Source organism: Rhamphochromis longiceps, linkage group LG12, assembly GCF_057381845.1.
Source record: "Rhamphochromis longiceps isolate RC_006_pf linkage group LG12, R_longiceps_female_GT1.1, whole genome shotgun sequence".
NCBI lineage: Eukaryota > Metazoa > Chordata > Actinopteri > Cichliformes > Cichlidae > Rhamphochromis > Rhamphochromis longiceps.
The window spans coordinates 34,582,029-34,608,889 of NC_140568.1; the positions used below are offsets into that span (position 1 = coordinate 34,582,029).

Genomic DNA, 26,861 nt, shown 5'->3' on the forward strand with positions numbered 1-26,861 from the left:
GTTAGCCTGGACTTTTAATTGTGAACTTTAAGGCACTCATTATTAATCTCTCTCTATCCTCAGGTTCTCCTGAAGAACGAGGTATTAGGAAGCTGAAACGCGGTTCTGGTCTTAGTGCAGCAGAACTGGAAGGGATGAGATCCTACGACCTGCCGTTTGGAATGGACTTCATCCGCAGACACCGAATCTTCAAGAACTTCCCCATCAGCCCAACGTTCACAGGCTACCATTGGGGGCGGCTACAGGGAGCCTGCAGGAACAGAATGGGACACGGGGATGGGGCAAAGGGAGGGGAGGGCGGCGCAGCACTGGGAGAGAGTCGGGTATAACCAGCAGGCTGGAGAAACCTTGAAATGGTTGAATTTTGGGGAGCAAGGGATGGTACACTAAGTCAACATAATGGGGGAGTGGAGGACAGAAGCGGCACTGGATTGTGTGGAAGAAAATGTGATGCACCAACCCCCCCCCCCCTTCCCACCCTGTCACTATATGCGTTTATTTTCTATAGCTTGTATCAGTCTCTTCCCACTTCCCACTATGCTATTTTAAGCATGCTATAGCAAGCCACAGCATGCTATAAAAGATGTCACCATGTGGAGATCAGTCTGTTTGTGTGCATGTGTGCATGGAGTAATCCAGGAGGAGACAGATGGATGTCAGGCAGTCGGAGCTGAATGTCTAATGGCTCACTCACTCGTGATCGCTGCTAACTGAGACAGCCCAAATTATGTTGCATACATTCTTCTCAAAGCACAGTAGATTGAAATATGGGACTTGAGCATCATGTTAGGAATCGTTCCCCTCTGGATTTGTTATGCAACCACACATGCACACACCAGCAGCCACTGTAGATCAAGCACGAGCACTGCATTGCACAACAGGGGGTCATGCAGAATGATGGAAGTAGTTTGTAGGGTCCCCTTAGCCATGTGAAGTGATTGTGAGATTTATTTTTGTAGTACCTCCTTCCTGAGTTCAAAGTAGAATGTCACTTCACAGATTCTTCAGTAAAACACGCTCACGCTAAAGAGGCTCGCATCCCATATTATTTCATAATGAAGTGCTAATATTCAGAAGACTTCTCCCATATTACTGGGCAGAAAAGAAAATCACTAACATACCGGTTTACATTTATTTAGATTATGTCAGTATTATTCATCAGTTGTTAACAGGACCAAAACTCTGCCTTTCCTGAACATGCTCGTTAAAGTTTTAATTTAAATCTGCTACCCTTTATTTACTTTACATGCTGGCTCTTAACTAATGAGACAAGCTTTTAATAATGCCTCTATCATCATGGTGACGGCAGAGGATTTATAAGAGCTGCATTAATGCGCACAGTAACACGGACATGTGGCCTTGTCAGGGAGACCTTGTGTGAGTATATATGAAACTGATGAATGATGACATGAGAATAAGTGTTCTCGCGCAGCTCCATGTGGGACTTGTCTCACAGTTTTGGGGTCACTGTGGATGTATATTAAGGTAGGATTTACCTAAAGGCTATATAATTGTACTGGGAGGTAAGGACAGTGTATTTTGCTGACTATAGAGTATATAAATCTAACAGTTTCTTTCTTTTGTGCCCTTCATCAGCTCACATGTGCAGTGTGGCAGTTTGGGGGGGGTTCTTTTTTTCCCAGACAGTCATGACGTATCAATGTTTACTTGTTTAACTCTGGTCATGACTTTTTCTTCACATTCCTGCTCTCCCTCAGTCATCAATACGCGCTCTCTTTCATCTCCTACTAAGTTTCAAAGCATTTGCAGTCTGTACGGTATTAACCCAGGCGTGCCCCCCACCCCAAAAACAGAGCCACTCTTTTCTGACCACACTGTGTGCCTCTGCTGCTTCTATGTATAAAGAGCAGCTTTTGAAAAAAATACCAGAGTTGGCAACAATATAAAAAAATGATGCATAGAAATAAAGAGTAGCCCACTTGAGATTTTTATAAAACCAAAACGCTCAAAGCTCTTTATTTGTATTTCTGCTGTTCTGTTACCATATACCAAAACTTTTCATTGACATTTGTTGCTACTGAGAGACGTGATTAGTTTAGTCTCATTCCAGATTCCCCCATTTTTTTCTCTTATTAAAGCTATTTATTTATTTATGGGGGGTTTTTAAAAAAGAAAAAGTCTAACGGGTTTATGCGTCCCTTTCAGAATAGAATAGTGTGTTTTAGTTTACTTGTTGAAGCCCTGTAAAGACCGGTAATGATTGACAGCTACTCCTGCCCTCCGCCCCAGCTCCAATCGGTACTTTTAGAAGGTCACCCAGCGAGAGAGGCTTTGAAAGGGTTGTTTCTGACGTAATATAAAAGCTGCTTCTATTTCATTCCATTTCTATCATGTTGCATTTGAAAGCAAAAGATGAACACTTTTAAATGTCGAACTGGATAGTTCAGAATTTACAGATCAGGGCCTTTTTACTACGAAGTACTGTTTGCACATGTAATGGTGCCAAGAAGACTGGGGTCCAGATGACTTCATACGCACTAACCTGGAAACCTGAAATATTACTACAGTGCTTTTGAAGACTTTAAAGGAGGTGTGAACATTAATGACCTAATTAAAACAGGTCCAGCTGTAGTTCCATTTATGACGTACTGCTCTGATTTGGTGACGTCTCATACTTTGTTACGCCAAAATAAACCATAGTTATTAATTATGTGACCCTTAATATCTACAGGGGTGTCACTCTTTAGGTAGGGTTAAAGGTGTTGGGACATTTTTATAGATTTCCATTTGTTTGTCAAATAAAATATGCAATTACAGTAATATAATTTGCGTTGACTATACCGCTGAAACTCCTTACGAGGTCGCAGACTGATTTTTCCAAAATACTGAATGACCATCCAGAGTAGATGGTAAAAAAACAGAGTAATGATGTCACAAAAGAGCCCAGGGTTAGAGATAACTGACGTGCGAAAACTGTAAATCTAAAACCTCATCTCCCTCGTTTAAATTATTGGCTGACTTGCAAAGGGACTTTACCAGGTGGTTGGTAAAATAAGCAGTGTGTTGTTGGCACTCCAGCTGATGTGTCGTGACTATGTAACCTAGCTCTAAGAGCTGGCAGTGATCAAAGTCAGACTTTTAAGCAGCTTCCACAGAGATAGAGGGTAGTTTTGGGGGGGTTGGCCCCTGCTGTAGTAAATTTCTGGCATGCACACGACTCGTGACCTTGTTTTCTGTGTCATATCATGTTCATGCAACCAGCACTTCTCCCATCACATCAGTCTCTCCTTGCACACTCTTGGCCCTGCAGTGAAGATGCATCTGTGTCCTCGTGATTGGTGTACCTTGTTTTTCTCCTCTGGAATTTTTATTGTCACCATTTCTGAATGCAGGAGGAGGACACACCCGTTGGTCACCTTATTAAGAGCCTGTTGTTTATCAAGCAGCTGAGTGAAACCTGCCTTATCGCTTAATGTGAAGATGAACATGGGATGTCTTTGTGCCTCATGGCAGCTTCCTCCAGTTTTTTATTATTGTACTCCTGTCTTATTGTAGGATTTAGTACACATGCACCTCTTGCACAGCTGTGAAAGAAGCAGCCAGTTACAGTAAAAAACAAAATAAAAACATTGTTTCTGGTTTGAATTACATTCACATGGCTCTTAAAAAGGTGACCATAAGGTGCGTAACACAAAGACATCAATCCCTTTCAGTTATTTTGAAGGGGTCATTACCTGGAGACTATACTTCTGTGTATTAAGTGTTCTATCTTTTTAATGTTTTTTTTTTATATACATAGTTTTTATGTTTTTGCAAGCAAATATTTGTAAGAAACGAATCATAACTTTGAATCTTAAATCATGCTGGAAAGCGCACCATTTTCTTGTACTTTTTATTTAAAAAGTAAATACATTTTAACCCTATTTCAAATCTGTGGTTTGGTGGAATCCTGTTTATGATCTTTTCATATTGTATTTTTTTACTCTAACATTGTTTTCTGTCCATGTTAACACATTACCAATATAAATCCAAGAACAAGCTGAGAAACTTTAAATAGATGTAAAAACACAAATGTATATTTAATGGAGTAAAGTTTGCTAAACATTCTGGAATATAAATTGTGTAAACTAATTGTAGCAACAAAATGTTTTATTCTTTGTCCCTAAAACTATTTAATAAGATGTTACTGAATGAATTTAGTCTTCTGTCTTTTTTTTTTTTTTTTTTTTTTAAATTGTCACCATTCCTCCTTTTCGCTCACACAGCAGCAACTAAATACATTTAAGCATGTAGACATCGTCAAGACCACCTGCTGAAGTTCAAACTAAGCACCAGAGCGTGATTTTAAGTGACTTTTGATGTTACATGGTTGTTGATACCCAATAGGCTGATCTAATTATTTCTCAAACTGCTGGATTTTTCCCGCACAGTCATCTCTAGGGTTTACAGAGACTGGAATACAAACCAGGCAGCGCTAAAAGTGCTGCAGAGTCTCTCTCTCTCTCTCTCCCCCCCCCCCCCCCCCCCCCCCCCAAACAAAAAACAAAACAACAACAACAGAGGGCACCGCCTGTCAAAATCTAGTTTTAAGTAATCTGATCCTGGACACAATGCACATGGTCACTGACAGACCCTTGTCTCATTTGTCAGTAATGTAGCTACAGAGTATCTCTAGACTGAGATGTCCCATGGGCTACAAAGCTTTCAGTCTTTAACGTCGAAAAGCATAAAATATCAAAATGTACTGAGATTTGAAACATTTTCTTTAAATTGTGTTTCCCACAAAGATGACTGAAACTAAAATGAAAATATTTAATTCATTTTATTGAAGAGGTAACATGTTTGAATATTTGAGTAGCTCTAACCAGAGCTTTGGTCAGCACTATTTTATTTTAACTTTTTTTTTTTTTTTTTTTTTAAAAGGTCTTTTCAGTGTAAAGAGTTGAATTGTTTTAAACAACTAGAATCAGTTTTTCCTGTGTCGGTCACAGTTTAATTTGCAGAAGGTGGGAAAGTCGGTTAAGAAAGACTGCAATTATGAATTGAAACAAAGGAAAATTACCTTCAATTTTCATTGCTGTAAATTCAAAGGAACAATTTCCAGATTAAATGAGGACAAAAAAAACAAACAACTCGAGTTCCAATTCATGAATCATGACAAGTAATGGGAACAATGGCTTTAGCCAAAATGTACCAATTTTGTAACCAAAAGGAAACAATACTTAACTGACATGTTTTTTGTAGTTTTATCAGTTGCATTAAAACTAAAATCGGGCTGAAACCAGCCATATGGTGTAGAGTGTGTGGAGAGAGGCCAAAGACTGAGTGAACCAGCTATTAAAGATTGGCCACATCCACAGTAAAACACACAGAACAGTCAAGTAAAGGAAGCAACAATGAAAGCAAAACAATATACAAGTCAATAGATGCAAATATGTGAGTGCAGGCAGCTTCCTATAGTTCAGCAGGTGGTTATGTCTATGTTTTATACGTGTACAAAAACAGGACTGTCTTTTATTGAAGAATGGTTGTAATTAGTTTATTCAGTGTTTTAAAGTTTCAGTAATAAGATTTTAAAAATTGCTCATTTTTATCACCAGAGTGAAGGCATGAAGAAAGATTTTTCCCTTTGGCTGTTTTCTCTGACAAAGAGAATCAGTGAAAACATGAAACAGGAAGTATTTCCTCTTAGGTTTGTATGATGATTGGAGTTCTGATTAAATGTTTCAGTGGACCACAAGATTTTCAGATCCTCAAGATGGCTAGAAGTTGAAATGGGTTATGTCCATGTTGTGATGATCGAGGACGCCAGAGGTTACACCAAGTCTACAACAGTACTTTTTTAAGGAAAAAGGGAAAAGAAAACAAAATGTTTAGTCTTCTTATAAAAGGGAGCTAATATATGGAAGTTTGTTTCTGACACCAAAATTATTTATTTAAAAAATAAATTTGAAGGTATTTTTTTCAAAATGTAAGTTTCTCATTTAAACTTGTAAGTTGAAATTTTGAGATGCATAACTCGAAATTTTGACTTGGACAGTAATAAATAATGAAATTTTTTTTTTTTAAAGTTTATTGTATTTTGGCAGATCTGATCTTCCATAAGAGCCATAAACTAGCATGAAGTTGCACATGCGTGGACAGAGTTTGACGTGGGACATTGTACTTTTGTGTCGTGCTTCCATTAAATTGGGGTTTCTGTTGAATAATGTCCTTGCCTTCTGCTCTGCTATTGTTGTCCACTTCTCATTCATCTCCTCACGCAGCGCGAACAAAGACACGTCAGCCTCGCCCTCTGATTGGCTCCCTGCCGGGGCCCCGCGACGCTGCTGTGCCGCGAGCTCCGCCACAACAGATGGACCTCTCGCGCTCTCCTCCTACCAGCTTCTGGATGCACTGCTGCACGCGCCCCGCTGATTGTGTCCAACGGCAGGAGAACGAGCGACTTGTCCCAGGAGTTTTAACGGCTAACGCTCAGTTCAGGAGAAACGACTGGAAGACGAAAGAAAAGGACCGAGGAGACCTATGTTAGGTGAGCCGTGAGAAGACTTCCAAAAGTCGGCACGAAGCAGACAGAGGGGTCGGTGTGGCTGAGTAGGCTGATCATGATGATGTGTCTGAGCGGTAGATGTGGCGATACGGGCTGGCTGCAGATGGATTCTTTGGTTGCCTGTATAAAAATGAAGTTTTAGTGTTTCGACAGCATCAAATGCAGGACGATTTGCCGATTTATTTATTTATTAAAAGCGCAGGGGACAGACAGACTAAAAACCTCGAATATGAGGCATTTGTGAGGAAACATCAGGGCACCAAACATGATGCCCTAGCCTAAATCTTGAACAGCAAATGATAGGACTACCCCACTGGGTCTCTACCAGAGTGTGCATAAAGATGTGTCCTTAAAACGCGTTACATAACAAGAAAATAGGGCCGGATAGACGGAGGCAGTGCCAAAAAAAAAGTGAATATTAATGTGCACTCACTTGCCAGTATATTGTAAACTGCAGTTTAATATATACCAGCAATAAATCCATCCACCATGGTCGTTTCTGGTGTTTTTAAAGTGTTTTGTTGACGTTTGATTTCAACTTTTGGGTGATTAGGTAGGTAAGCGGTAAGCGTAAACCACAATGTAAACATTAAAATTAAACGTTTTCACAAATACTGGACAATATTTAGTTTTGGTAGCTAGTACCAGTCAACTTAAGGTTTCCCTTACTGATTTGTGTTGAGTTATTCTCTAAAATTTTGACCATTACAAATATCAAAATAGTCTTTTCAAGTTCCCATAGCCCTTTCTGACATCTCAAATGCTTTGACTGCCAGTTCATCTGGACGCTTTTATTTATTTTTTGACACCATCTTAGGAAAGTTTTAGCCTGGTGTTTACGGCCCTTACAATAGTCAATGTTTATGTGATCAGTGACAATCAATGACAACACAGCCCCAGTCTTCACCCGAACAATAACTAGATAAATACCCACACACATACACAATAGGCCATTGTTTGACATTTAAAGTTATTTTCTCAGAAATTTGAGATAATAAGTCAAATTTTAAAATAGTAATCCAAAATTATGACATGTGGGCGGTTAAAAAAACAAACTTCTATAACAGATTAGGCTGAAACAGAAAACTAATTTATTTTCCTTTTAACATCCCATCTTTCCTGCCGCAGTCTCCCTCTGTGCTCCTGCTTTGATATATAATTAAAATCTAGTGCCGCACACACATTTGTTCAGGAATCAGGAGGTGCAGTGATAATTGTGGTGTCACTTTTGAAGACACTTGGAACAACAATGGCAAACCTTAACTTTCTGAACCTCAAGGGGAGCAATTAAATGGACTATTAGTGACAGAGAACAAGAGAAGTGAAGGGGCATCCACGCAGGAACGTGGTGATCAGAGTCCATAGAAAATCAGTAAGAAAACCATAAACCTAAAAAAAAAAATTCAGGTAAAACTCTAACATTTCTGCCTTCCCTCTTTGCAATTTTTTCCATAGCCCTCCTCTCTGCCAAAGCAGATCACTTGGGTTGCTGGTTTGGGCCCACAAGTTATATTTTTGATACCCCTGCACTGCATAATAGACATTAAATTGAGGCTGTCGAAGCTCTGATATATCCGATGATATTGATGTGCAGAGCTGGTGAGACTGATGTTTAAAGTGGACGTAAAACCAATTTGGTTTAAGTTTTGAACAAAGTGTCAGTGTGTGTTTCAGCTCTGAAAATGTAATTTCATTGTCTCTACTTTTGAAGTTACAAAAGACCAGAGTGCTGGAAAATTACACCAAATTAAAGAGCACCAAATTTATACCGAGCTCTATGTACTTTGAAGAACTGTAACTAGGAAAATATTTGTAGCATGGTTAAACTTTGCATGGCGTCATTATTTCACAAAAAAGTGGGTGTGCTTTGATTGACGGAGATGGGAATTTCTTCCAGATTTAATTGACTTTATGTGAAACAAACCAGCAGCTGATAATCTTTAGCTCTACCATCTGCCGAAAAGGAAGAAAAGCTCCGTCTTTATCTGGAATCTGGGAGCCATATTCGGATTCGAGTCATGCTTCACTGTGTTGTTTTTTTTGTTTTGTTTTTTTGACAAGCCCAGTAAGCCTAACAAGGAGCAGGAGAGACGAACAGACACACACACATACACATACACACACTATTTTTGGCTCAGTGTTGTGAACTAGTTTCGGGAGCTCAGATGTTTTTGGTGTTGCTATGACAATAATGACAATAGCAAGGCAGAGCAGTGGTAACGTGGAGGCTGAAGGCAGGGGAAGAGGACAGGAGCTATTCATCGAGCATTTCAGCCAAAGACATTGACGGAGGAGGTTCAGAGGGAGCAGGGCAAGAGGGCAGAAAACAAGCCGGGGGGAGGATGGAGGAAGTTGTGATCCTGGTTTGTAATAGTGTGTTAGATAGCCTCTAGTCTTTCACAAGGAAACATGAAGCAGCAAACTGTGAACAGAAAGCAGCGGAGAGCAGAGTTACTGTGGTACAAAAATGATGAGACATAAATATATATAGAAAGAGGGGGTAGATGGAGGCTGCGGGTTGACTGAGGTTGTAATGAGGCACGGGGGGATTTCAGACGGTCGATTAGCTCTACATTTGGACACAGAAGAGCACTCCGATCTGAAACAGGACTAGGTCAGCCGTGGGTCAGTCTGGCTAGATTTATATGCTGCTGGTTCTGCTATTGCAGCCACACCATCCTGCAGAGCATTTCTACAGGGAGTGCAGAATTATTAGGCAAGTTGTATTTTTGAGGAATAATTTTATTATTGAACAACAACAATGTTCTCAATGAACCCAAAAAACTCATTAATATCAAAGCTGAATGTTTTTGGAAGTAGTTTTTAGTTTTAGCTATTTTAGGGGGATATCTGTGTGTGCAGGTGACTATTACTGTGCATAATTATTAGGCAACTTAACAAAAAACAAATATATACCCATTTCAATTATTTATTTTTACCAGTGAAACCAATATAACATCTCCACATTCACAAATATACATTTCTGACATTCAAAAACAAAACAAAAACAAATCAGCGACCAATATAGCCACCTTTCTTTGCAAGGACACTCAAAAGCCTGCCATCCATGGATTCTGTCAGTGTTTTGATCTGTTCACCATCAACATTGCGTGCAGCAGCAACCACAGCCTCCCAGACACTGTTCAGAGAGGTGTACTGTTTTCCCTCCTTGTAAATCTCACATTTGATGATGGACCACAGGTTCTCAATGGGGTTCAGATCAGGTGAACAAGGAGGCCATGTCATTAGTTTTTCTTCTTTTATACCCTTTCTTGCCAGCCACGCTGTGGAGTACTTGGACGCGTGTGATGGAGCATTGTCCTGCATGAAAATCATGTTTTTCTTGAAGGATGCAGACTTCTTCCTGTACCACTGCTTGAAGAAGGTGTCTTCCAGAAACTGGCAGTAGGACTGGGAGTTGAGCTTGACTCCATCCTCAACCCGAAAAGGCCCCACAAGCTCATCTTTGATGAGCCCAAACCAGTACTCCACCTCCACCTTGCTGGCGTCTGAGTTGGACTGGAGCTCTCTGCCCTTTACCAATCCAGCCACGGGCCCATCCATCTGGCCCATCAAGACTCACTCTCATTTCATCAGTCCATAAAACCTTAGAAAAACCAGTCTTGAGATATTTCTTGGCCCAGTCTTGACGTTTCAGCTTGTGTGTCTTGCTCAGTGGTGGTCGTCTTTCAGCCTTTCTTACCTTGGCCATGTCTCTGAGTATTGCACACCTTGTGCTTTTGGCCACTCCAGTGATGTTGCAGCTCTGAAATATGGCCAAACTGGTGGCAAGTGGCATCTTGGCAGCTGCATGCTTGACTTTTCTCAGTTCATGGGCAGTTATTTTGCGCCTTGGTTTTTCCACACGCTTCTTGTGACCCTGTTGACTATTTTGAATGAAACGCTTGATTGTTCGATGATCACGCTTGAGAAGCTTTGCAATTTTGAGACTGCTGCATCCCTCTGCAAGATATCTCACTATTTTTGACTTTTCTGAGCCCGTCAAGTCCTTCTTTTGACCCATTTTGCCAAAGGAAAGGAAGTTGCCTAATAATTATGCACACCTGATATAGGGTGTTGATGTCATTAGACCACACCCCTTCTCATTACAGAGATGCACATCACCTAATATGCTTAATTGGTAGTAGGCTGTCGAGCCTATACAGCTTGGAGTAAGACAACATGCATGAAGAGGATGATGTGGACAAAATACTCATTTGCCTAATAATTCTGCACTCCCTGTACTAACACAAGAATCTCTTGTTATAACAGACAAAAGTGATCAATGGTTTGGAGATGTTTCAATTAAACAGGGTAACTGCATCGAAATCTGGTCTCTGAGCATGTTATGGCCTGCTATTGTAGAGCTGCCTTATTTTGATAAAAAAAAAAAAAATACGTGAGTACTCTGCAGTGGGCTGCTTATGATTATTTAGAGCTTTAGCTTTGCATTTCCATTACAGTCATATGTTTTGATACATTTATGGAGTTCTAAAACTAAAACAATATAAATTGTTCACTTTTTTTTTTTTTGATAACTTGAAATGGAGCGAAAAAGGAAAAAAAAACCTGTTAAACACTTTTAGGCCTCTTTTGAAACTTTGAATCACATTTTTTGTTTGTGCAAATGAAACACATTAAAAGTAGACTAAAGTAATAATAAAGTTTATAAAATATAACAGTCTAATAGTTTTACAATAGTAAAAGTGAATTTGAAGCCCAGCTGCAGATTAGTTTTTGCATCAGTTTAGCCATCGCTATCATAATTCAGCAAAATGAAAAGAGTAAGGTGCCAGGTAAACTAAAAATAAAATGTCTAAAGAATAAGTGTTGTTCATAGTAGAAGTGGGGTCAATTATCTAAAGCGACAGACAGTACCAAGGTGAAGAAGAGAGTGTAGCCAGGGTACAGTGGGTAGAGATGAGTGATTAGAGTGAAAGGGAGGGTTTATAAGATGGTAGTGAGATGTACTATGATTAGTTTGTAGAGAGTGACCCTGAAAAGAGTTGAAGATGCTCTCACTCCCAATGACTGACCAATGCTGTATTAATTTCTAATAATGTATTCATTATAAATGGATACTTCAGAAGGACAGCTTAGGTCGAGACAAAGTTGGAGAGGTAAGGCTGAGATGGATTGGACATGCAGAGGAGGGACAGCGAATACACTGAACAAAGGAAGGTGAATATGGAGCCTGCCAGGCAGAAGGAAAAGACCACAGAGAAAATGGATGCAGTGAAAGAGGACATGTAGAGGGGCAGGTGTGATACAGGAGGATGCTAGAGGCAAGGTGAGATGGAAGCATCTGATCCACTTTGGCAACCACTAAAGAGAGCAGCCAAAAGAAGATCATTTGTATTCATCTAGTTTTTCATTTACAACCCCTGAATTAAATAATATGTTAACTCGTATTAGATGATTGACACTGCTCTAAAATAACAGTGAAAAGAACAAAATGGGTGTCTCACCATGAATGAGCAGTGAGTATGGCTCACATTTTTAATGTTGCCCTCTCAGCAGCGTTAAAAGTGACATGTCTGAGTCAATCTTTTTCTCTGGAGCTTGAAGTCTCATGAAAGAAGGATCAATTTTGTTATCAGATTCCAGTTTAGTTGGCATAAAGTTCACGTTGATCTCAGACAATTATGGCATTGTTTTTGTGTTGTCAGCTGGCCACATGTCCGTCGCAGACCGCTGCCTTTGACCGTGATAATAAAGGCTAATGGCTTCCATTGTGTAGGTCAGTGCTTAGCTTTTGAGCTCTTGACAGGGCTAATATAGGTGATGAAATATTGATAGCCCCTGGCGTTGGGCTGAGCTGATTGGCGTTAAATATTTAATTTGCCCACATTAACTGAGGCTTTTTATTTCAGAGATTGACAGCCCCATCTTATTTTATCAGCACTGCGTGTTGAAGCTGCTTCTGTTTACACTAAACTGTGGAAGTATGTGCCTGATCCAAGAGTTTAAAGATTGATAACAGGGTGAGGCTCGTCCACGTGTGTGTAAGCGGATTATTCATTTGTGCTGCTTGAATTGAGGAAGTTTTAAGCTGTGTCAGGCCCTGTGTCGGCTTCCTGTGTGGCTGATTGAGTAAAGGAGGAAGTGATTTAACGGAAGGGGAGCACTTCCTTTTAACGTCCCCACTCTTCCCTGTCTGTTCACAGTCACGTTCAGAAGAAAAGACCCTCTTGGATCACTGACACCTGAGGATACAAACAGAATCTACCTGCCTATAACTTTGGCTGCCTCTCCTCATAGGCAGTTTCTTCTCTGGTGACTCAACAACAACTCATAGTCTTTACGACGGTAAGATCCATTGTTGTCTTATAATACATTTTTATATATATATATATTCTTAATATTTCATATTTTGTTGGCTGTTATGTTACAGAGGCACTGGCTATGTAACAGGAAGGTAGTTTAAACCGAGGCCTTTCAACTAATGTCCAAAATGGTTTTGGGTGTTTCGGCCTGTTTACAGTAAATCAAGTGTATTTAACACTACTGTGGGGAGTATGCTGTAAACAGGGGTTAACTGTAACTAATTAGCAGTAATACTACTTCAATGTTAACACAAAACAAAAAAGTCTACGGCAGGTATGGGTAAAGTACACACCTGGGGCTGGAATCAGCCTGCAGACTACCTCAGGTCACTCACAGTTGCTCTAAAAGGAATATGAAAGGAGGCTAGACACACGTTTTTTTTTAAATATACATGAATCATACAAATTTAGAGTTTGTTGCAAATAACAGTGGAGCAGTAATAAGCTGTGTCCAGTGAATTGCTTACCCAGTGGAAGGATTCGAACTCCACCGTCTTGTATTGTAGCTGGTAGTCCTTGTCTTCGTAGTCTCAGTTAGCTCACCCACTTGAACCATCTCTCTGCCTCCAGCTCGCCAAGGCACTCCGCAGTAGAACAAGGACTACTGTCAAGGAGTCTCTGGGGACTGCCACAAAAGTGACCTGATCATCTTACGGGTAGAAAAACAAGAGACAGCAAGGGATGCAAAACAAACAGCAGAGGAATAGCAGCTGTAGGTATAGCTGTAATTTCGTAGGTCATCACTGTTGCATAGTGTGGACTTAAATGTTACTTAAATCTAACACAGTGTAGGTGTCTTGAAGAGTGAAGAATAAATTGTGACCTGATGACAGATCTAAGTGTAAAGTCACACAGATATTGAAGCTGTATTGTCAGGTCATCATGAATGTCTAACCATTTTTTTTTTTTTTGCAATCTGCCTTAAACAGGCAATCATTTAAACCAATAGGATTCATTTTCTTCAGAGGCTAAGCTGAGACCTGCAGTAAATGTTGTTTCAGTTCAGTTGTGACTTATTGAAATATGTCAGTGTAGAAAAAAATCACGCGCATTGCATGACAAAGCAGAGGTCTTTCTACATATAGAGGAAAATCCCCAGAAGAAAATGTGTTTTTAAGGTCTATGTCAGCATCATTGATGACCCTGTGCAATCATATTATGTATTTTTTGTTATTATTATTAAGGTCAAGGGTTAAAAAAAACTATCATTCTTCATTGAAAGTTGTTCCAAAATATCCTTTCTGCTTGTCTCAAAAACACAGGGTTTGGTTAGAGAACCAAGAATTCTTATTTTAATTACTTAAAAAAAGATGTTTCTTATAGCATGGGCTTGTTAAGTAACTATCATGAACTTTCATTTTGGGGAATAACTTTTGTGGGCTAGGCCAGAGGTCATCACTGATTTTAGACCTCAAAGAGTTAGGTGGGGTTACATTTACTCAACCATAAAATGTATTTTTGCTCATGAAATTGCTAAAACGGTAGCAAAATGCTCAATTTCGTGTTAAGTAAGGCGATTCATTGCTTCATCTACATGCAAACTAATCTTGGTAAGTGCCTCTGACTCCAAAGGCCTATTTTGAGGAAAAACCCTGCAACAGTTGCATCTTTAACTTTTGGTCTTCATGTTCTGAGGAAAAACAAAAAGAAAAGAAAAGCGTGCTATATGGCAGATGAAGGCACATAATGTGTTTTGCCAGTAGCATGCTCAGAGATGAATGTTTAGGCAGCTGAAATAATTTGCAGCAGCAGGTGGTCCATGTGTCCTGCACCTGTCCTTCATCCGGAGGTTTCTATCCTGTCAAACTCACACAGAAACACTCTGTCACTCAGCGAAGAGGGAAGGAAAACTCTGCAGGGTGGTGGCAGAGTGCCATTTAAAACAGCTGCATGTGCAAATGTGCAGCGTTTGTTTATGTGAAAGAGCTCACAGGAAAGAGAAAATACATTGTAAGACGAAGAAGAGAATGAGGAGAGCAGCTGCTCCCCTCATTCGCATAGTATATGTTTTGATTTAGTACAGGGACACAGTGGTGGAGGTTTAACTATCTTAAGGGAAGTAGTTGCCAGGAAAGCAGATATCATCTTCTTGTTATTGTTTACGGTCTGCAGCTCTGCCTCCTCCTCTTCCTGCAGTCACTCTGTCACTTCTGTTCTGTGCTCGCTGCTGGTCATGAGGAGTCATGAGACATTAACTCTGTGTGCCTTCTTTGTGTCTCAGCTCCTCTCATGCTCACTGAGAATGGATGATACACAGTACGGGGTTCAGATCGGAGAGAACAAGTTCGTCAGCAAGTAAGTCTTCCATCCCGCACTGTTTCTCATATAAACATAAGTATGTTTATACAGATTATAAATTCACAGTAAGTGACAACAGGGAAACAAATGAGTAGCCTTTATTCATCTTTGGTATGTTTAAAAAAAACCCATTAATTTAAAAAAGATGATGTGAAATAGGGATGTTTGTGGTTTTAAAGGTTTCAGCCTGTTAAATGTTTGCAGTGTTCATTATCTGAAATCTAGGTCTTTATTTATGACAACAAGTATCCCTAATACCTAACAAACTGTGTGATCTTTGGCTTTTGAAGTCTGACCAATCAGTTAATAAAAATGATAAATAATGCACACTGAAAACTATTAACAATTATTTTTCTCCACAACATAAAGTTACAGTTACTCCGCCTACCTGCATATACATTCACTTGTATTGTGAGACTCCTATTTAGGGTTTCAGTATAGAGACATTGAAATATTAAGGGAACAGGACTTCACCTGGTCCTGAAACTGCTTGTCAGTTAATTGTCAAATTACATTTGACTTCTATAAGCATACAAGACACGATATCCTGCCAAGATGACTGAATAATAAACAGCAGTACACAGATCATGTTACCAGTCACTCACAGGGTTAACACAGAGACAGGAAATCACACACTTGCATCTACTGAAACCCCAAACCTCTCAACAGAAAGCCAAATCAACATTTTATTCACACAGCCAAAGATAAATGTCTTTTCCAAAGTTTTTAATGGTGGCTTTATTAAGCTGATGAGAAAACATCAATTGAAACTGAATCTCAGCCTTACCAAGAACAGACATTAAATGCTTCTCTTTAGACATGCTTCTTATCTTACTACACCAAGAAACTGCTACACCCACTTTTCTTCTTCCTTTGTCTGTATATTAAAAAAGAAATGAGAGCTAATGAAAGAAAGGACGGGATCTGAAAATTACACATTAATCTCAATTCTGTGACTTATTTTTAATCTTTTAATCCTGATCTCATCTGGTTCTTATCTGGTGGGAAAGAACTTAAATGTAGTAGTGGCTATCAAGTAATGCTAATGGAGAATAAACCTCTAGGAGAAAACTGTGAGAAGATGAAAAATCAGTGAAAACGGCAACATTGTAATTTAAGGTTTGGGTGGGTCAGAGAATTTTGTCAGATTTGAGATTGGGCAGTTTGTTAATCTCAGGGTTAAACAGGGTTGGAATTAACATTTCAATCTGCCCCTGCATAAAGTACACAATAACACTAATCCAGCAGCAGAGACTGCCCTATCTTTCTCTAAACATATATGAAGTTTTTTTTTTTAATTAGTTCTTTTTATTTTCGGTCTTACTGACATTAACATTAACAGCATAGTAAGGAATACTTTATTTCATCAGGAATGTTGTGGAGGGCCGCACCAGCATTACACAGGAGGTGATCTATTACTACATGGCTATATTACAACCTGCCCCTGCACAGTGGCATAGAATGAGACTTTGTAGAATAGTTTTCTTTTTGTTTGCTCATCTCTCAGCTGCCTTCAACTCACCACCACAGAAACTAAGTGAAATCCAAAATTACCAAAGTGGTGATTAAGTGCCAGAAATATTGTCAGTGCAGTGACCTGTATCCACTGATGTTAGCACCAACTGGTTTTCAGATATATTTGCATCACTCCATTAGTGATGATGTTATGCATTTTTGGGATGAATAAAGATCCCCAAAATTTGATCTAGTGTTGTTAAAAGTGCACGGTGCATGCAGAATTACAGCTGCAGGCACTACGAGGTGGTAAATCAGTGGGAATCTCCTTAAAACTTTGTTTCCTTCCAGTGATTTAACTACTTCTGTCTTCAGGTCAACAGTCCTGTCACATCTTAAAACTTACAACCTCTATTATGAAGGGCAGAATCTGCAGCTGCGGCACAGAGAGGTGAGTAATTGCATCTCTCGGTTTGTGTGTGTATGTACTCACATACAGTGTGAGTGCAGAGTGAGTGAGTGAATGTGTTTAATCTTATTTTATTGTTTTAAATTTCAACAGAAGAACCTGAATGTGTCGAGGCTTCATCCCCGCTTTCACTTTTGCTCTTAATATATTTAATATAATATACCCCACCCATTTCACCCTATATCCCTAAGGAGTAGCAACTGTCCAGTCTGTGTGTATTTACTGTATATGTGTGTTTGTGTGTATTCATCAGTATTCGTGTCTTCCAACAGGAAGAAGAGGAACTGATTGTTGAGGGCTTGCTGAATATCTTTTGGGGCCTCCGGCGACCAATCAGGCTACAGATGCAGGATGACCACGAGCGAATCCGGCCGCCCCCCTCCTCCACGTCTTGGCACTCGGGTTGCAATCTGGACAGTCAAGGGTAAGAGCTCCAGACAGATCCAGTTACACCCCAGTGACCGGAAATGGTGATACAGAGAGGTCAGTGAGGGCAGATATAGATTTTATCTAGTTTGTCCAATGAAAGACAAGCAGGTATTTAATGTTTAAAAGTGTGTAATTAGGGTTTGAGATTTAAATCCATGTAAATGGAGTTTAATTCCTAAATAAGATACAAATTGGCAGCTTTCCATAAGCAAAAGTGAATCTTTTAAGCCACACTTCTGGTTTAATTGAGGATCGTACTCCAAGCTATTGCAAATCAGTCCATGTCAATAGGCTCTTAGTGCCATTTTCAGCGCTCCCATTTATCAAAAGAAGCTATTCTTGCTCCGAGGATAGCAGGCCTCACAGGCATAGAGCTGCCATTTGGATGTTAACATGAAAACAACAACAAAAACTCTCATAAGTAGCCAAATTGCTGTGAGATTCTTCAGAAATTTGCTTGATTATGACAGGAAACATTGTCACAACTCCTAACTAAAAGAACAGCTGCACTGGCAAAGAGGAACAGCAGTCACAAGTTGAAACTAACCAACCCAGATATGACAGCAGGTTAAAAATGGCAGCTACTACAGGAAACCTAATAATAAGACTCACCACTACAGTCAGGACAGACCAGCATGTTGATGGCATCACAAACACATATCAAAGTGAAAAAAGAAAAACTGGTGTTCTCAAGAAAATCTCACAAACTGATCGAGATCTCCCTCTAGATTCATACATGGTGTGGAGGGAGTTTTAGTTCAGCTGTGCAGACCTGGACTGCTCTTAAACTTAATGGCTTTACAAGATTCTAGTGGCTGTTAGTCCACACTAAAATCAATATCAGGATAATAGTTTTTTGAGAAACTACAGCTTATGGTCATAAATACATGATGGGAGTTATCATTTGAAGGTGCAGTTTTTATCTGAAAAAATATTTTTAGCTGTATGTTTACAGTTTTGACAGTTTGCAGTTCTTCTCCTTCACCCCATAAATGTACTCTCTCCTGTTCCCTGTTTGAAGTTCTCCCACCACCACAGATGGTCAACAGGCTCAGCAGAGCTCACCCACAGTGGAAGTGACGCCACCTGACAGCCAACCAGAGGACAACGGTGTGACTGAAGAGGAGGCAGAAGGTAAATTTTGGACTTTCGTTTTATACATTTATATTTTAAGACTTCAGTCATTTAGATTTTAAATATTTCAAGCTGTATCTACATGGTTATAAATAACCAATAAAGTAAGAGTAAAATATTAACCCAAAGGTGTAAATTAGTCTAAATTGCCCATAGGTGTGAATGCGGGAGTGAATGTAAGCGCGAATGGTTGTCTGTCTCTGTGTATTAGCTCTGCGACAGACTGGCGACCTGTCCAGGGCGTACCCCGCCTCTTGCCCTATGACAGCTGGGATATGCTCCTGCACCCCCTGTGACTCTGAAAAGGATAAGCGGATGGATGGATAGATAGATTTATCTTATTTTGAACGTGTTTGCTCACACTTCTTTCAGTATTTATAGATTTTTTTGAGCTGTTTCTCAGTTTTTTGCTACCTGTTCTTTTGGTTTTACTCATTTGAACTGTACATTACTCTGATGGCTATAATGAGGATCGAATAAGCAGCCTCAAACATCAGTCATTTACTAAGAATATTTTGTTTTTAAACTGGCTGAATCTTGGCGAAAAAAAGTTGGATCGCATTAAGATGAAATGAAATTAGCTATAAACACATTTTTAATTAAAAATAAAATTTGCACATTAAAGCGAAAGATAAAATTTGTTTACAGTTCTGTGTAAGTGATGTTTATTTCTAAAACTATGGTTTTCTTTCACTATTTTGTGATCTTAGCTTAGGGCTACACTGAATAATAATCAGTAATTTAAGGTGGTTCAACATTTGATTTGACAGAGGACAGTGAGAGCTCCTCTCAGCTCCTCAGGACAAAGAGCGATGCCGGGGTCTTAAGGAGAGGCCAGCGAAGGTCGCCAAGTGACCAGAGGAAAATCCGACGCCATCGATTCTCCATCAACGGACACTTCTACAACCATAAAGTAAAACTTTTAAAAACTTACAGAATAATCAAATAAAATTCATTAGGTTAGTTCATTTATGTGACTTTATGTGATTTGGGAACAGGTTTTAGTTACATTTTTCTTGAGAAAATGTGTTTAAAAGTGAAAAGAGTAAAAGTTTTAGCTTCAACAATTTTAACTGAACCTAAATTAATATTTAAAATATTAATATTTAAAATGTTTTTCCATTTCATCCTCAGACAGCAGTGTTTACGCCTGCTTACGGGTCGGTGACTAACGTTCGCATCAACAGCTGTATGACCACGCCGCAGGTGCTACGAGTTCTCCTTAACAAGTTCAAAATCGAAAACAGCCCAGATGATTTTGCACTCTATCTGGTCCATGCTAGTGGAGGTGAGTTAAGACTTTAGCCGCAGTCCACTAATTTTATTTTATCTGATTTTATCATCTACTTTTAGACTTTTAGTTTTATTACTTTTAAAGTTGGAAGTTTTTGCATTATTGCTGGTGGTGCAATCAAATCTGAACTAAAGCTACAACACAGAGCTTCTCTATAAAGCTTCGTAGCTGAAAATGCTACGTCAAGATGAACAGGATCAACCTTTTGAATCTCTATAAAGCTTATAATTTATTTTTATTTTTTTTAGAGGCTATGATATTTGGAAACTCAACACAGAATCGGTGTTGTCATTATTCCATTTCTGTTCACTCACTGGGTTTTCTGAGCTGAAAGAAACACATTGCAGTCAGTAATCAAACAGCAATTAGCAGAAGTGTAACTGAAAAGTAATGATGCTTTCAAAATGATGATGAAGATGTTTGATGAGATTGTAGATTATGTTGCGGTAACAAATGGCAAACTACCCCACATACAACTGAGTGCTCTTGCTGTTTGTTTTTGATTAAGTTCTTGCATCAGACCCAGCTGTAAAGTCTGAATGTCAGTGCTAAATTATTCATGAACTATTGGCTATGTGGATTACAAATATGGATATGTGTCATGTAGCTCAAAGGCGGACATTGAGGACATTGTGTATAAAATGTGTTATTGTTATTAATCCATCACTCCGTGTATGTTCTGGTGTTTCAGAGCGAGTGAAACTGAAGCGGACTGACTATCCTATGTTGCTGAGAATCATGCAGGGACCGTGTGAGCAAGTCTGCAAAATATTCCTCATGGAAGAAGATCTCGGAGAAGAAGTCACATATGATGTAAATCACCATTTTCTTTTTTCATAGCTATAAATGAACATGTGTTAATTATTTTACAGTTACTTTTTCCTTGTAAAACGAATAAAGTATACGCACAAGTATTTGCACTTGTGTTTCCAATATTCAATTATCTTTTGGGATTTGGCCTTAAAATTCTCTTTGCTTCCACAAGGTGGCGCAGTATATCAAGTTTGAGATGCCTGTCCTCCAGAGTTTCATCACCAAGCTAAAGGAAGAGGAGGACAGAGAGGTGCAGAAACTCAGGAGAAGGTATAAGAAATACATTTTTAATCTGTCCTGGCATTCAGTAAACATAATCTTAACATCTTTAACTTTTATGAGCTGCAATAAATATGAAAAGTGGAGGCCTACAAGCTATTTTTAAACTATTTTTTAGCCCACCACCTGCCCCCAGTCTAATGTGGATGTGCACGTGTTTTTATTGGCTCTTTAAAAAATCCTCAGATTTGGTCTTCCTCTGCCTTCATATTTGCAGGTATAACTATATTCGGAATATAATCGAGAAGCAGCTCCAGTGTCTTCCAGAGGGGGCAAAGTGTATGTGATCTGCTTATGGTAGGGCCCCCCACACCAAACTGTCACCACAGCTGCCAAGCCGTGACCAAGAGAATGACCAAGAATCAGCTGACAAGAGCAACAAGTACATGTTTCACCAGCTGTCCTCCCTCAGCACATCCCACAATCAGTCAGCCCACAGTTTGCTCTTTCGTGCACGTGTTGAGTGTGACCATCTCTGTGATACTGAGAGTCATGGCAACACACACACTTTTTTTTTCTTTGCTTTTCTTTACCATGAACAGAGCACTCGGACAAACGTCTCCTGTTTGTGTTTTTTTAACCTTTTTTTAGTCTGTTAGCCTGCAAGATGAGGCTAAAATGTAACCTGTCTTCTGCCTTCGCTGCAGGAAATATTCAAAATCGTTTTAAAGCACAAATGTCATCTTATAGTGACTATATAGGTTTCTCCAAGCACAAAACACACAAAGTTGGTGGGATACTTTGAAGCTGATGTAAACATTTAGGACCTTTTTCATTTCATTGATGTGAAATCTTTTTATTGCCACTGCAGGCTGTGACTGTGATAATGCAGTTACACACAGTATTTGGCAATTTTACATGTAGGCAGCATGTAAGACTGAGAATCACAGGGAACAACCATCCTGTAAATGTGGAGTGGTCTGACGGTGACAAAAATTAACCTTACATATTTCATTAAATTTAATGCATAAAAAGCCCAAGTGAAAGAGTATGGAGAAGTGATTCCTGCATATCAAACCCCCAAAACTTCAACTGTTTATGTTTGGTGGCACCGGTCTTTGTCCTGCTTACTGAGTTTTAAATGAGATCTGGTGACATTGAAGCCAAACTCTCAGCATGAAGTTAGATCCAGAAGTTCCCCAAAATAACAGACTATTCCTTGGAATAATGCAACTTTTTGAGCTACTTGTTTTGTTCCTACACACACTCTTACGCTAAAGGTTTGCCTGACGTTAACCAGATTGCACAAAATCTTCATGTTTTGTTTTCATTTTGATTTAGTTTTTTTTTTTTTTAGTTTTTTTGACATCTACATCCAGCAGAGACAAGAAGCACAAAACGATAATCCCACAAGACTGTGAATTTTACGGAGAATGTTTTTAAACGTACGAACGAGCATTTCTAAGCAGTGCGGTTTGCCTCCACATGTACAGCACTTTGTCTCCTTCCGCCTGACAGTTCAGTATTTCTGACACGCAGTGGACGACGCCCCGAAGATTGTGTGAGAGCATGCATGTTGTGTTTTTAGTGACTCAGACTTGCCTGCTTTTGTATTGTGTCTTTTACAAAGTAAAGAAGAAATTTTAGCCTTTAAAGTGTTAACTCTTGCCACTACTTTGTGGAAGTTTTCGTACAATGTTTGTTATTTAATAAAAAATTTGTCTGGGGAAAATGAACTTGTAGTTCTCATCTGTTTTTGTTGCAGTCACTGTTACCTAACGATGCTGAATTCGTTTGCAATGGCAGAAGCTTCGGGAGAGCTCGCTGAATGTTCTGGTTTGTTTACTCGGAGAGTTAAATAATTCAGATAAAATTAGAAACGCAAATGTTAAGCCCGCGCTCTCAGGTATTTATGCGTGATGTCGGCAGCACCAGCAGCTTACTGCACAGTCAGCCAATGAGGTGATTGAGATTGTCTGACGGATAACAGGCTGGCCCTGAAACATACTTTCCCACAGACAAGAAAAGGAGTCTGAGCTGCGAACATCACTTTTGGCTTCAGCTTCCCAAAGAGGAATACCATCCAAATCTCCGCCACACAAAAAAATATTAATTTCGCAGGTAAGACTTTTTTTATTTCTATTTTTTTCTCTTTTTTCTTCATGTTACTAATTTATATTAAAATGTGGGATGTTTATTGTATGAGGCTCAGTGAGTTACAGCCTTTTGTTCTTATTTCTGGGATATTTAAAAAAAATATTTGCACAGATCAGAGCTTATATCTAGAAAGTGTAGCTGTAATCTGAGAGTCACTGGATTATTCTCAAACTAACTGACCCAGTGTAATTATAGCTCGAGTTACCTTGTAAGAGGACACAGATTAGACAGTGTACACCGTCTGTTGACAGAGCCAATGATGTCATGGTCATATAATCAGTGGTGGGACATGTATTTCATTTCTTTGTAAAAGAATTAGTAGTACTATACAAAGTAATGTAATATAAAAGTTGCATACAGCGTACAAAGACTGTGGTATTTGTCAAATCCTAATTCTCAAGCAACACATGGTAGTACTAATTACAATTAATATGAATGCATCTCAAGGTACAAACAAGGATTATAATAAATAAAAAGTCAACTCTAAGTTCTCTTTTAATCATGGATACTTAATAATAATATATAAAACCAACCTGGATTTATAGACTGAATGGTTGATAAAAGAGAATTTAAGTGGAGCGGATTAAACTTTGCTTTAAATTGGATTTAAAGTTTGAAAAACAGACGTAGTTATGATTCAGTGATAGCGATCCTTATTAGTGGATTGGTGTTATCGATGCTCTAATATGTGAGCTATCCTTCAGTGACGCAGTTGGTCAAGGTGAAACTGCTGTAGGCGTTTTAAATACTGGAGAGTATTTCTTAAAACTCTATAACATACTTATTAAAATTATCTATTTAAATCCTCATCCAGAGAAGACTTAATTAAAATAAAGCTGGTGAATAAAAGTAAAAAGTGCAATATTTCTTTTTAAAATGTGTCAGAGTGCATGTGCAAAGTAGCATTAAAAAACCCACTCAATGTAGTCATGCATACATCAAAAGTGTACAGATTTGAGTAAATGTTTTGATGCAAGCGTATTTCTGCCACAGAAAAACAGAAATTGCCACCCAATTTTATCTCAATATTTCAACATGATTCAATATTTCAAGTTGAGTTATTAAAATTTTGAGATACTTTTTAGTGGCACAAACAAGTCACTAACTCTAATGTTAGTCCTCATGTTCACCTCATTACTGAAATTATTACTAGATACAGGACCTGCTTAGACTTCACAGTACTTAAAAATACACTTGTCCTACCACACTGTATATAAAGTACAATCTTCACTAATATTTTGTTAGTACAGATTATAGCAGTGACATACTTAATGCAATATGTTTTTACTAGGTTTTTGTTTTTTTGGAGTTTACATAATTTAATGTTGGATATTTTATAATAATACATCAATAATATTGTATTTATGGTGCATAGCCTACACCTAAACCTCATATATAAATGTAGCCTGGATGTTTGTTAATACATTATTTTTATGGCCTGTGTCATCTTTCTCTAATTCTTTTTACATGGTTATCTTATGTCTTAGCCTGTCCATAATTTAGGATTAGGTCAAAAATAGTCAGATTTCAGAATTAAGAAAATATGAATTTCATCCCAACAAAAACGAGCTAATCCATAGATTTAGAAACAGACCCCATCTACAGGATCCTAACTGAGGTGCATTAGAAAATATGAGTCTGATCTGATCCCTTGTCTGCTTCAGCACTCATGCCACAGTGCTTGTGTAAGATTTGTTTCTCAAAGCTGGATTAAGAGCAGTGATCTGTGCTGTTCCTAATTCATCAGCAGTGTAATAATACCACACAGCAGGACTAAAGCTGCACTGAGAACATCTCATCAGTGTGTTTGTGTGAGTTCAAGAACCTTTCCATTTTATATAATGTATAAAGTATAGTTTAAAAAAAAAATAAATTTAAGTACTCACCATTCAAGTAGTAATAATGCAAATAAATATTTTCTCTTTAAATGATTTAAACGAAATCCTTGGTTGGTACTTGTTGGGTAATTATTTTACTATGTATAGTCTAAAACAGCAACAGCAGAAACAAAAATTTGATTTTCCTGTTTATAATAGCAAAATGAATACATAATTTTTTAAATCCCAATGACAGAACAAAGCTGAGCAAAAAAATTAACAACACAACTGAAAGATGATGTAACATGTAATAGAAGTAAAAGCAAGTCTATAAAAATGTAAAAGTGATTACTAATGAAGTTCATTAACCTCATTAACCAATTCAGTCCTAATAAAGTTTCTATAATCTTATTTTGACAGGATGAAAATCACGTTGGAAATGCACAAACTTTCCACAGTGGCCCTCTGTGTGCTGCTCCTGGCCACACTGTTACCCGGCTCCAAGGCCCGCCGTGGACGTGGAGGTGGTGGGTTCAGCCGAGGAGGAGGAGGCTACAGCCGGGGGTGGGGAGGTCAGCCCTACAGACCACCGCCTGTCCAGAGCAGTGGCCCCAGTGCCGGGAAAGTAGCTGGGGCAGCTGCTGCAGGAGCAATAGGAGGATCCATGCTCGGCTCTGCCTTGAGCCGTCCTGGGTATGGGTATGGGTATGGCGGAGGATTCGGAGGATATGGTGGATATGGAGGGTATGGAGGAGGTTATGGATACCCACGATACGGAGGTGGTTACGGCTATGGCCCCCGCCCTGGCTATGAGCCAGAGGGCTCTGGTGATGTAGAGTACTACACCGGAGCATCCAGTGGCCCAATCTACAACAGCATCATTGTTGTCATTGGCTCCCTAATGTCCCTGCTCATGGGCCACTGGGTGGCATTCATGTAGCGCTGGAGACGAAGCTGAGATTTACAAACACACCAGAAAAAACCCTCCTTTCAAAAATAACCCATCCTACTGTAAAGGGGACATTTTTAAAGTCATAGTTCACCTGAAATTTGAGTTTTCAGAAATAAAAACCTGTTGCCAATTTGTTTTATGGACACTTCAGTGACCCTGTGTGAGGACAATAAGAGGAGTTTGACTTATCAATGTGACACCATTACGCTGAATATGAAAACACGCGGTCAAAAATCATTATTAAAGTCACGAAATGTAATCTGATTTGATGTGATGTTGCTATCCTGTCCCATTTTTCACTTCTTTTAATGTGACCACTGTTTTTATACATATGGTGATGACTACAGTCTGTAAAGATAGAGCAGGAATTAATTAGATCTGTTTTAAGTTAAGTCTACCTCAAGGAACAATGTCAGGATTAGATGTTAATGTAATTTTCTAATTACCAAATTTAAATATTTTTTTCATTGTGTTGCGAAATCAGTTTCACCCCGGTTCTTTTTTTTGTTCCTCGGCCATCCAGAGACGGCACCGGACTCAGTAGTCATTTTCACAAAAACCTTTATTCCTCTTGTTAAGCATGCATCTTCTAGAAGGGGAGACGTGCAAGGCCAGTGTCCCTCTGCAGATCTTCCACTCCTTTATAGAAGTGACCCCATCATAAAACCCCCATGGTGTGCTGCAAACTCTGTGTCTGTGTGTGTATGCACGAGCACGTGAGTGCCTGTGTGTGCGCGTACCCGTGTGTCTATGTGAGTGCACGTACCCGTGTGTATGTGTGAGTGCATGTGAGTGAGTGTGCATGTAGGTGTGGGTGCGTCGTAACAGTCAAAGCACTGTGTGTGTCTCTGTGTAAATTCCTCTACACAACATAAAAAACAGAGTTAACATATTACAAACACTGAGACCCCCACTCTGCATCCACTGGGCCATTGGCCTCTTGTTGTCTTACATTTACATTTAAGGTGGAGAGTCTCCTGCAAGCCT

At 39.1% G+C, this 26,861-nt stretch overlaps 3 protein-coding genes across 11 annotated transcripts in view; all 3 read left to right on the plus strand.

Moving 5' to 3' along the window:
* slc23a2 (solute carrier family 23 member 2) overlaps positions 1-4,164 on the plus strand; it is a 37,836-nt gene extending 33,672 nt beyond the window's left edge. For all 9 annotated transcript variants that reach the window (XM_085425983.1, XM_085425986.1, XM_085425980.1 and 6 more), the window contains one exon: positions 64-4,164. In XM_085425983.1, coding sequence (XP_085282109.1) covers positions 64-329 — 266 coding nt within the window. In that variant the 3' untranslated portion in view covers positions 330-4,164. The remainder of the gene's footprint in view (positions 1-63) is intronic.
* Positions 4,165-6,117: 1,953 nt separating this feature from the next.
* rassf2b (Ras association domain family member 2b) lies at positions 6,118-22,664 on the plus strand. The gene is made up of 11 exons (XM_085425994.1): positions 6,118-6,493; positions 12,679-12,820; positions 15,059-15,132; positions 16,966-17,041; positions 17,332-17,483; positions 18,510-18,622; positions 19,393-19,535; positions 19,757-19,910; positions 20,608-20,729; positions 20,902-20,999; positions 21,226-22,664. The coding sequence occupies exons 3-11, from the start codon at positions 15,080-15,082 to the stop codon at positions 21,293-21,295; spliced, it is 981 nt and encodes a 326-aa protein (XP_085282120.1). The 5' UTR covers positions 6,118-6,493; positions 12,679-12,820; positions 15,059-15,079; the 3' UTR covers positions 21,296-22,664.
* A 126-nt stretch (positions 22,665-22,790) lies between these two features.
* prnpa (prion protein a (Kanno blood group)) lies at positions 22,791-26,442 on the plus strand. The gene is made up of 2 exons (XM_085425995.1): positions 22,791-23,069; positions 25,343-26,442. Exon 2 carries the CDS (start codon positions 25,344-25,346, stop codon positions 25,860-25,862), a length of 519 nt encoding a protein of 172 aa, XP_085282121.1. The 5' UTR covers positions 22,791-23,069; position 25,343; the 3' UTR covers positions 25,863-26,442.
* Positions 26,443-26,861: the final 419 nt, after the last annotated feature.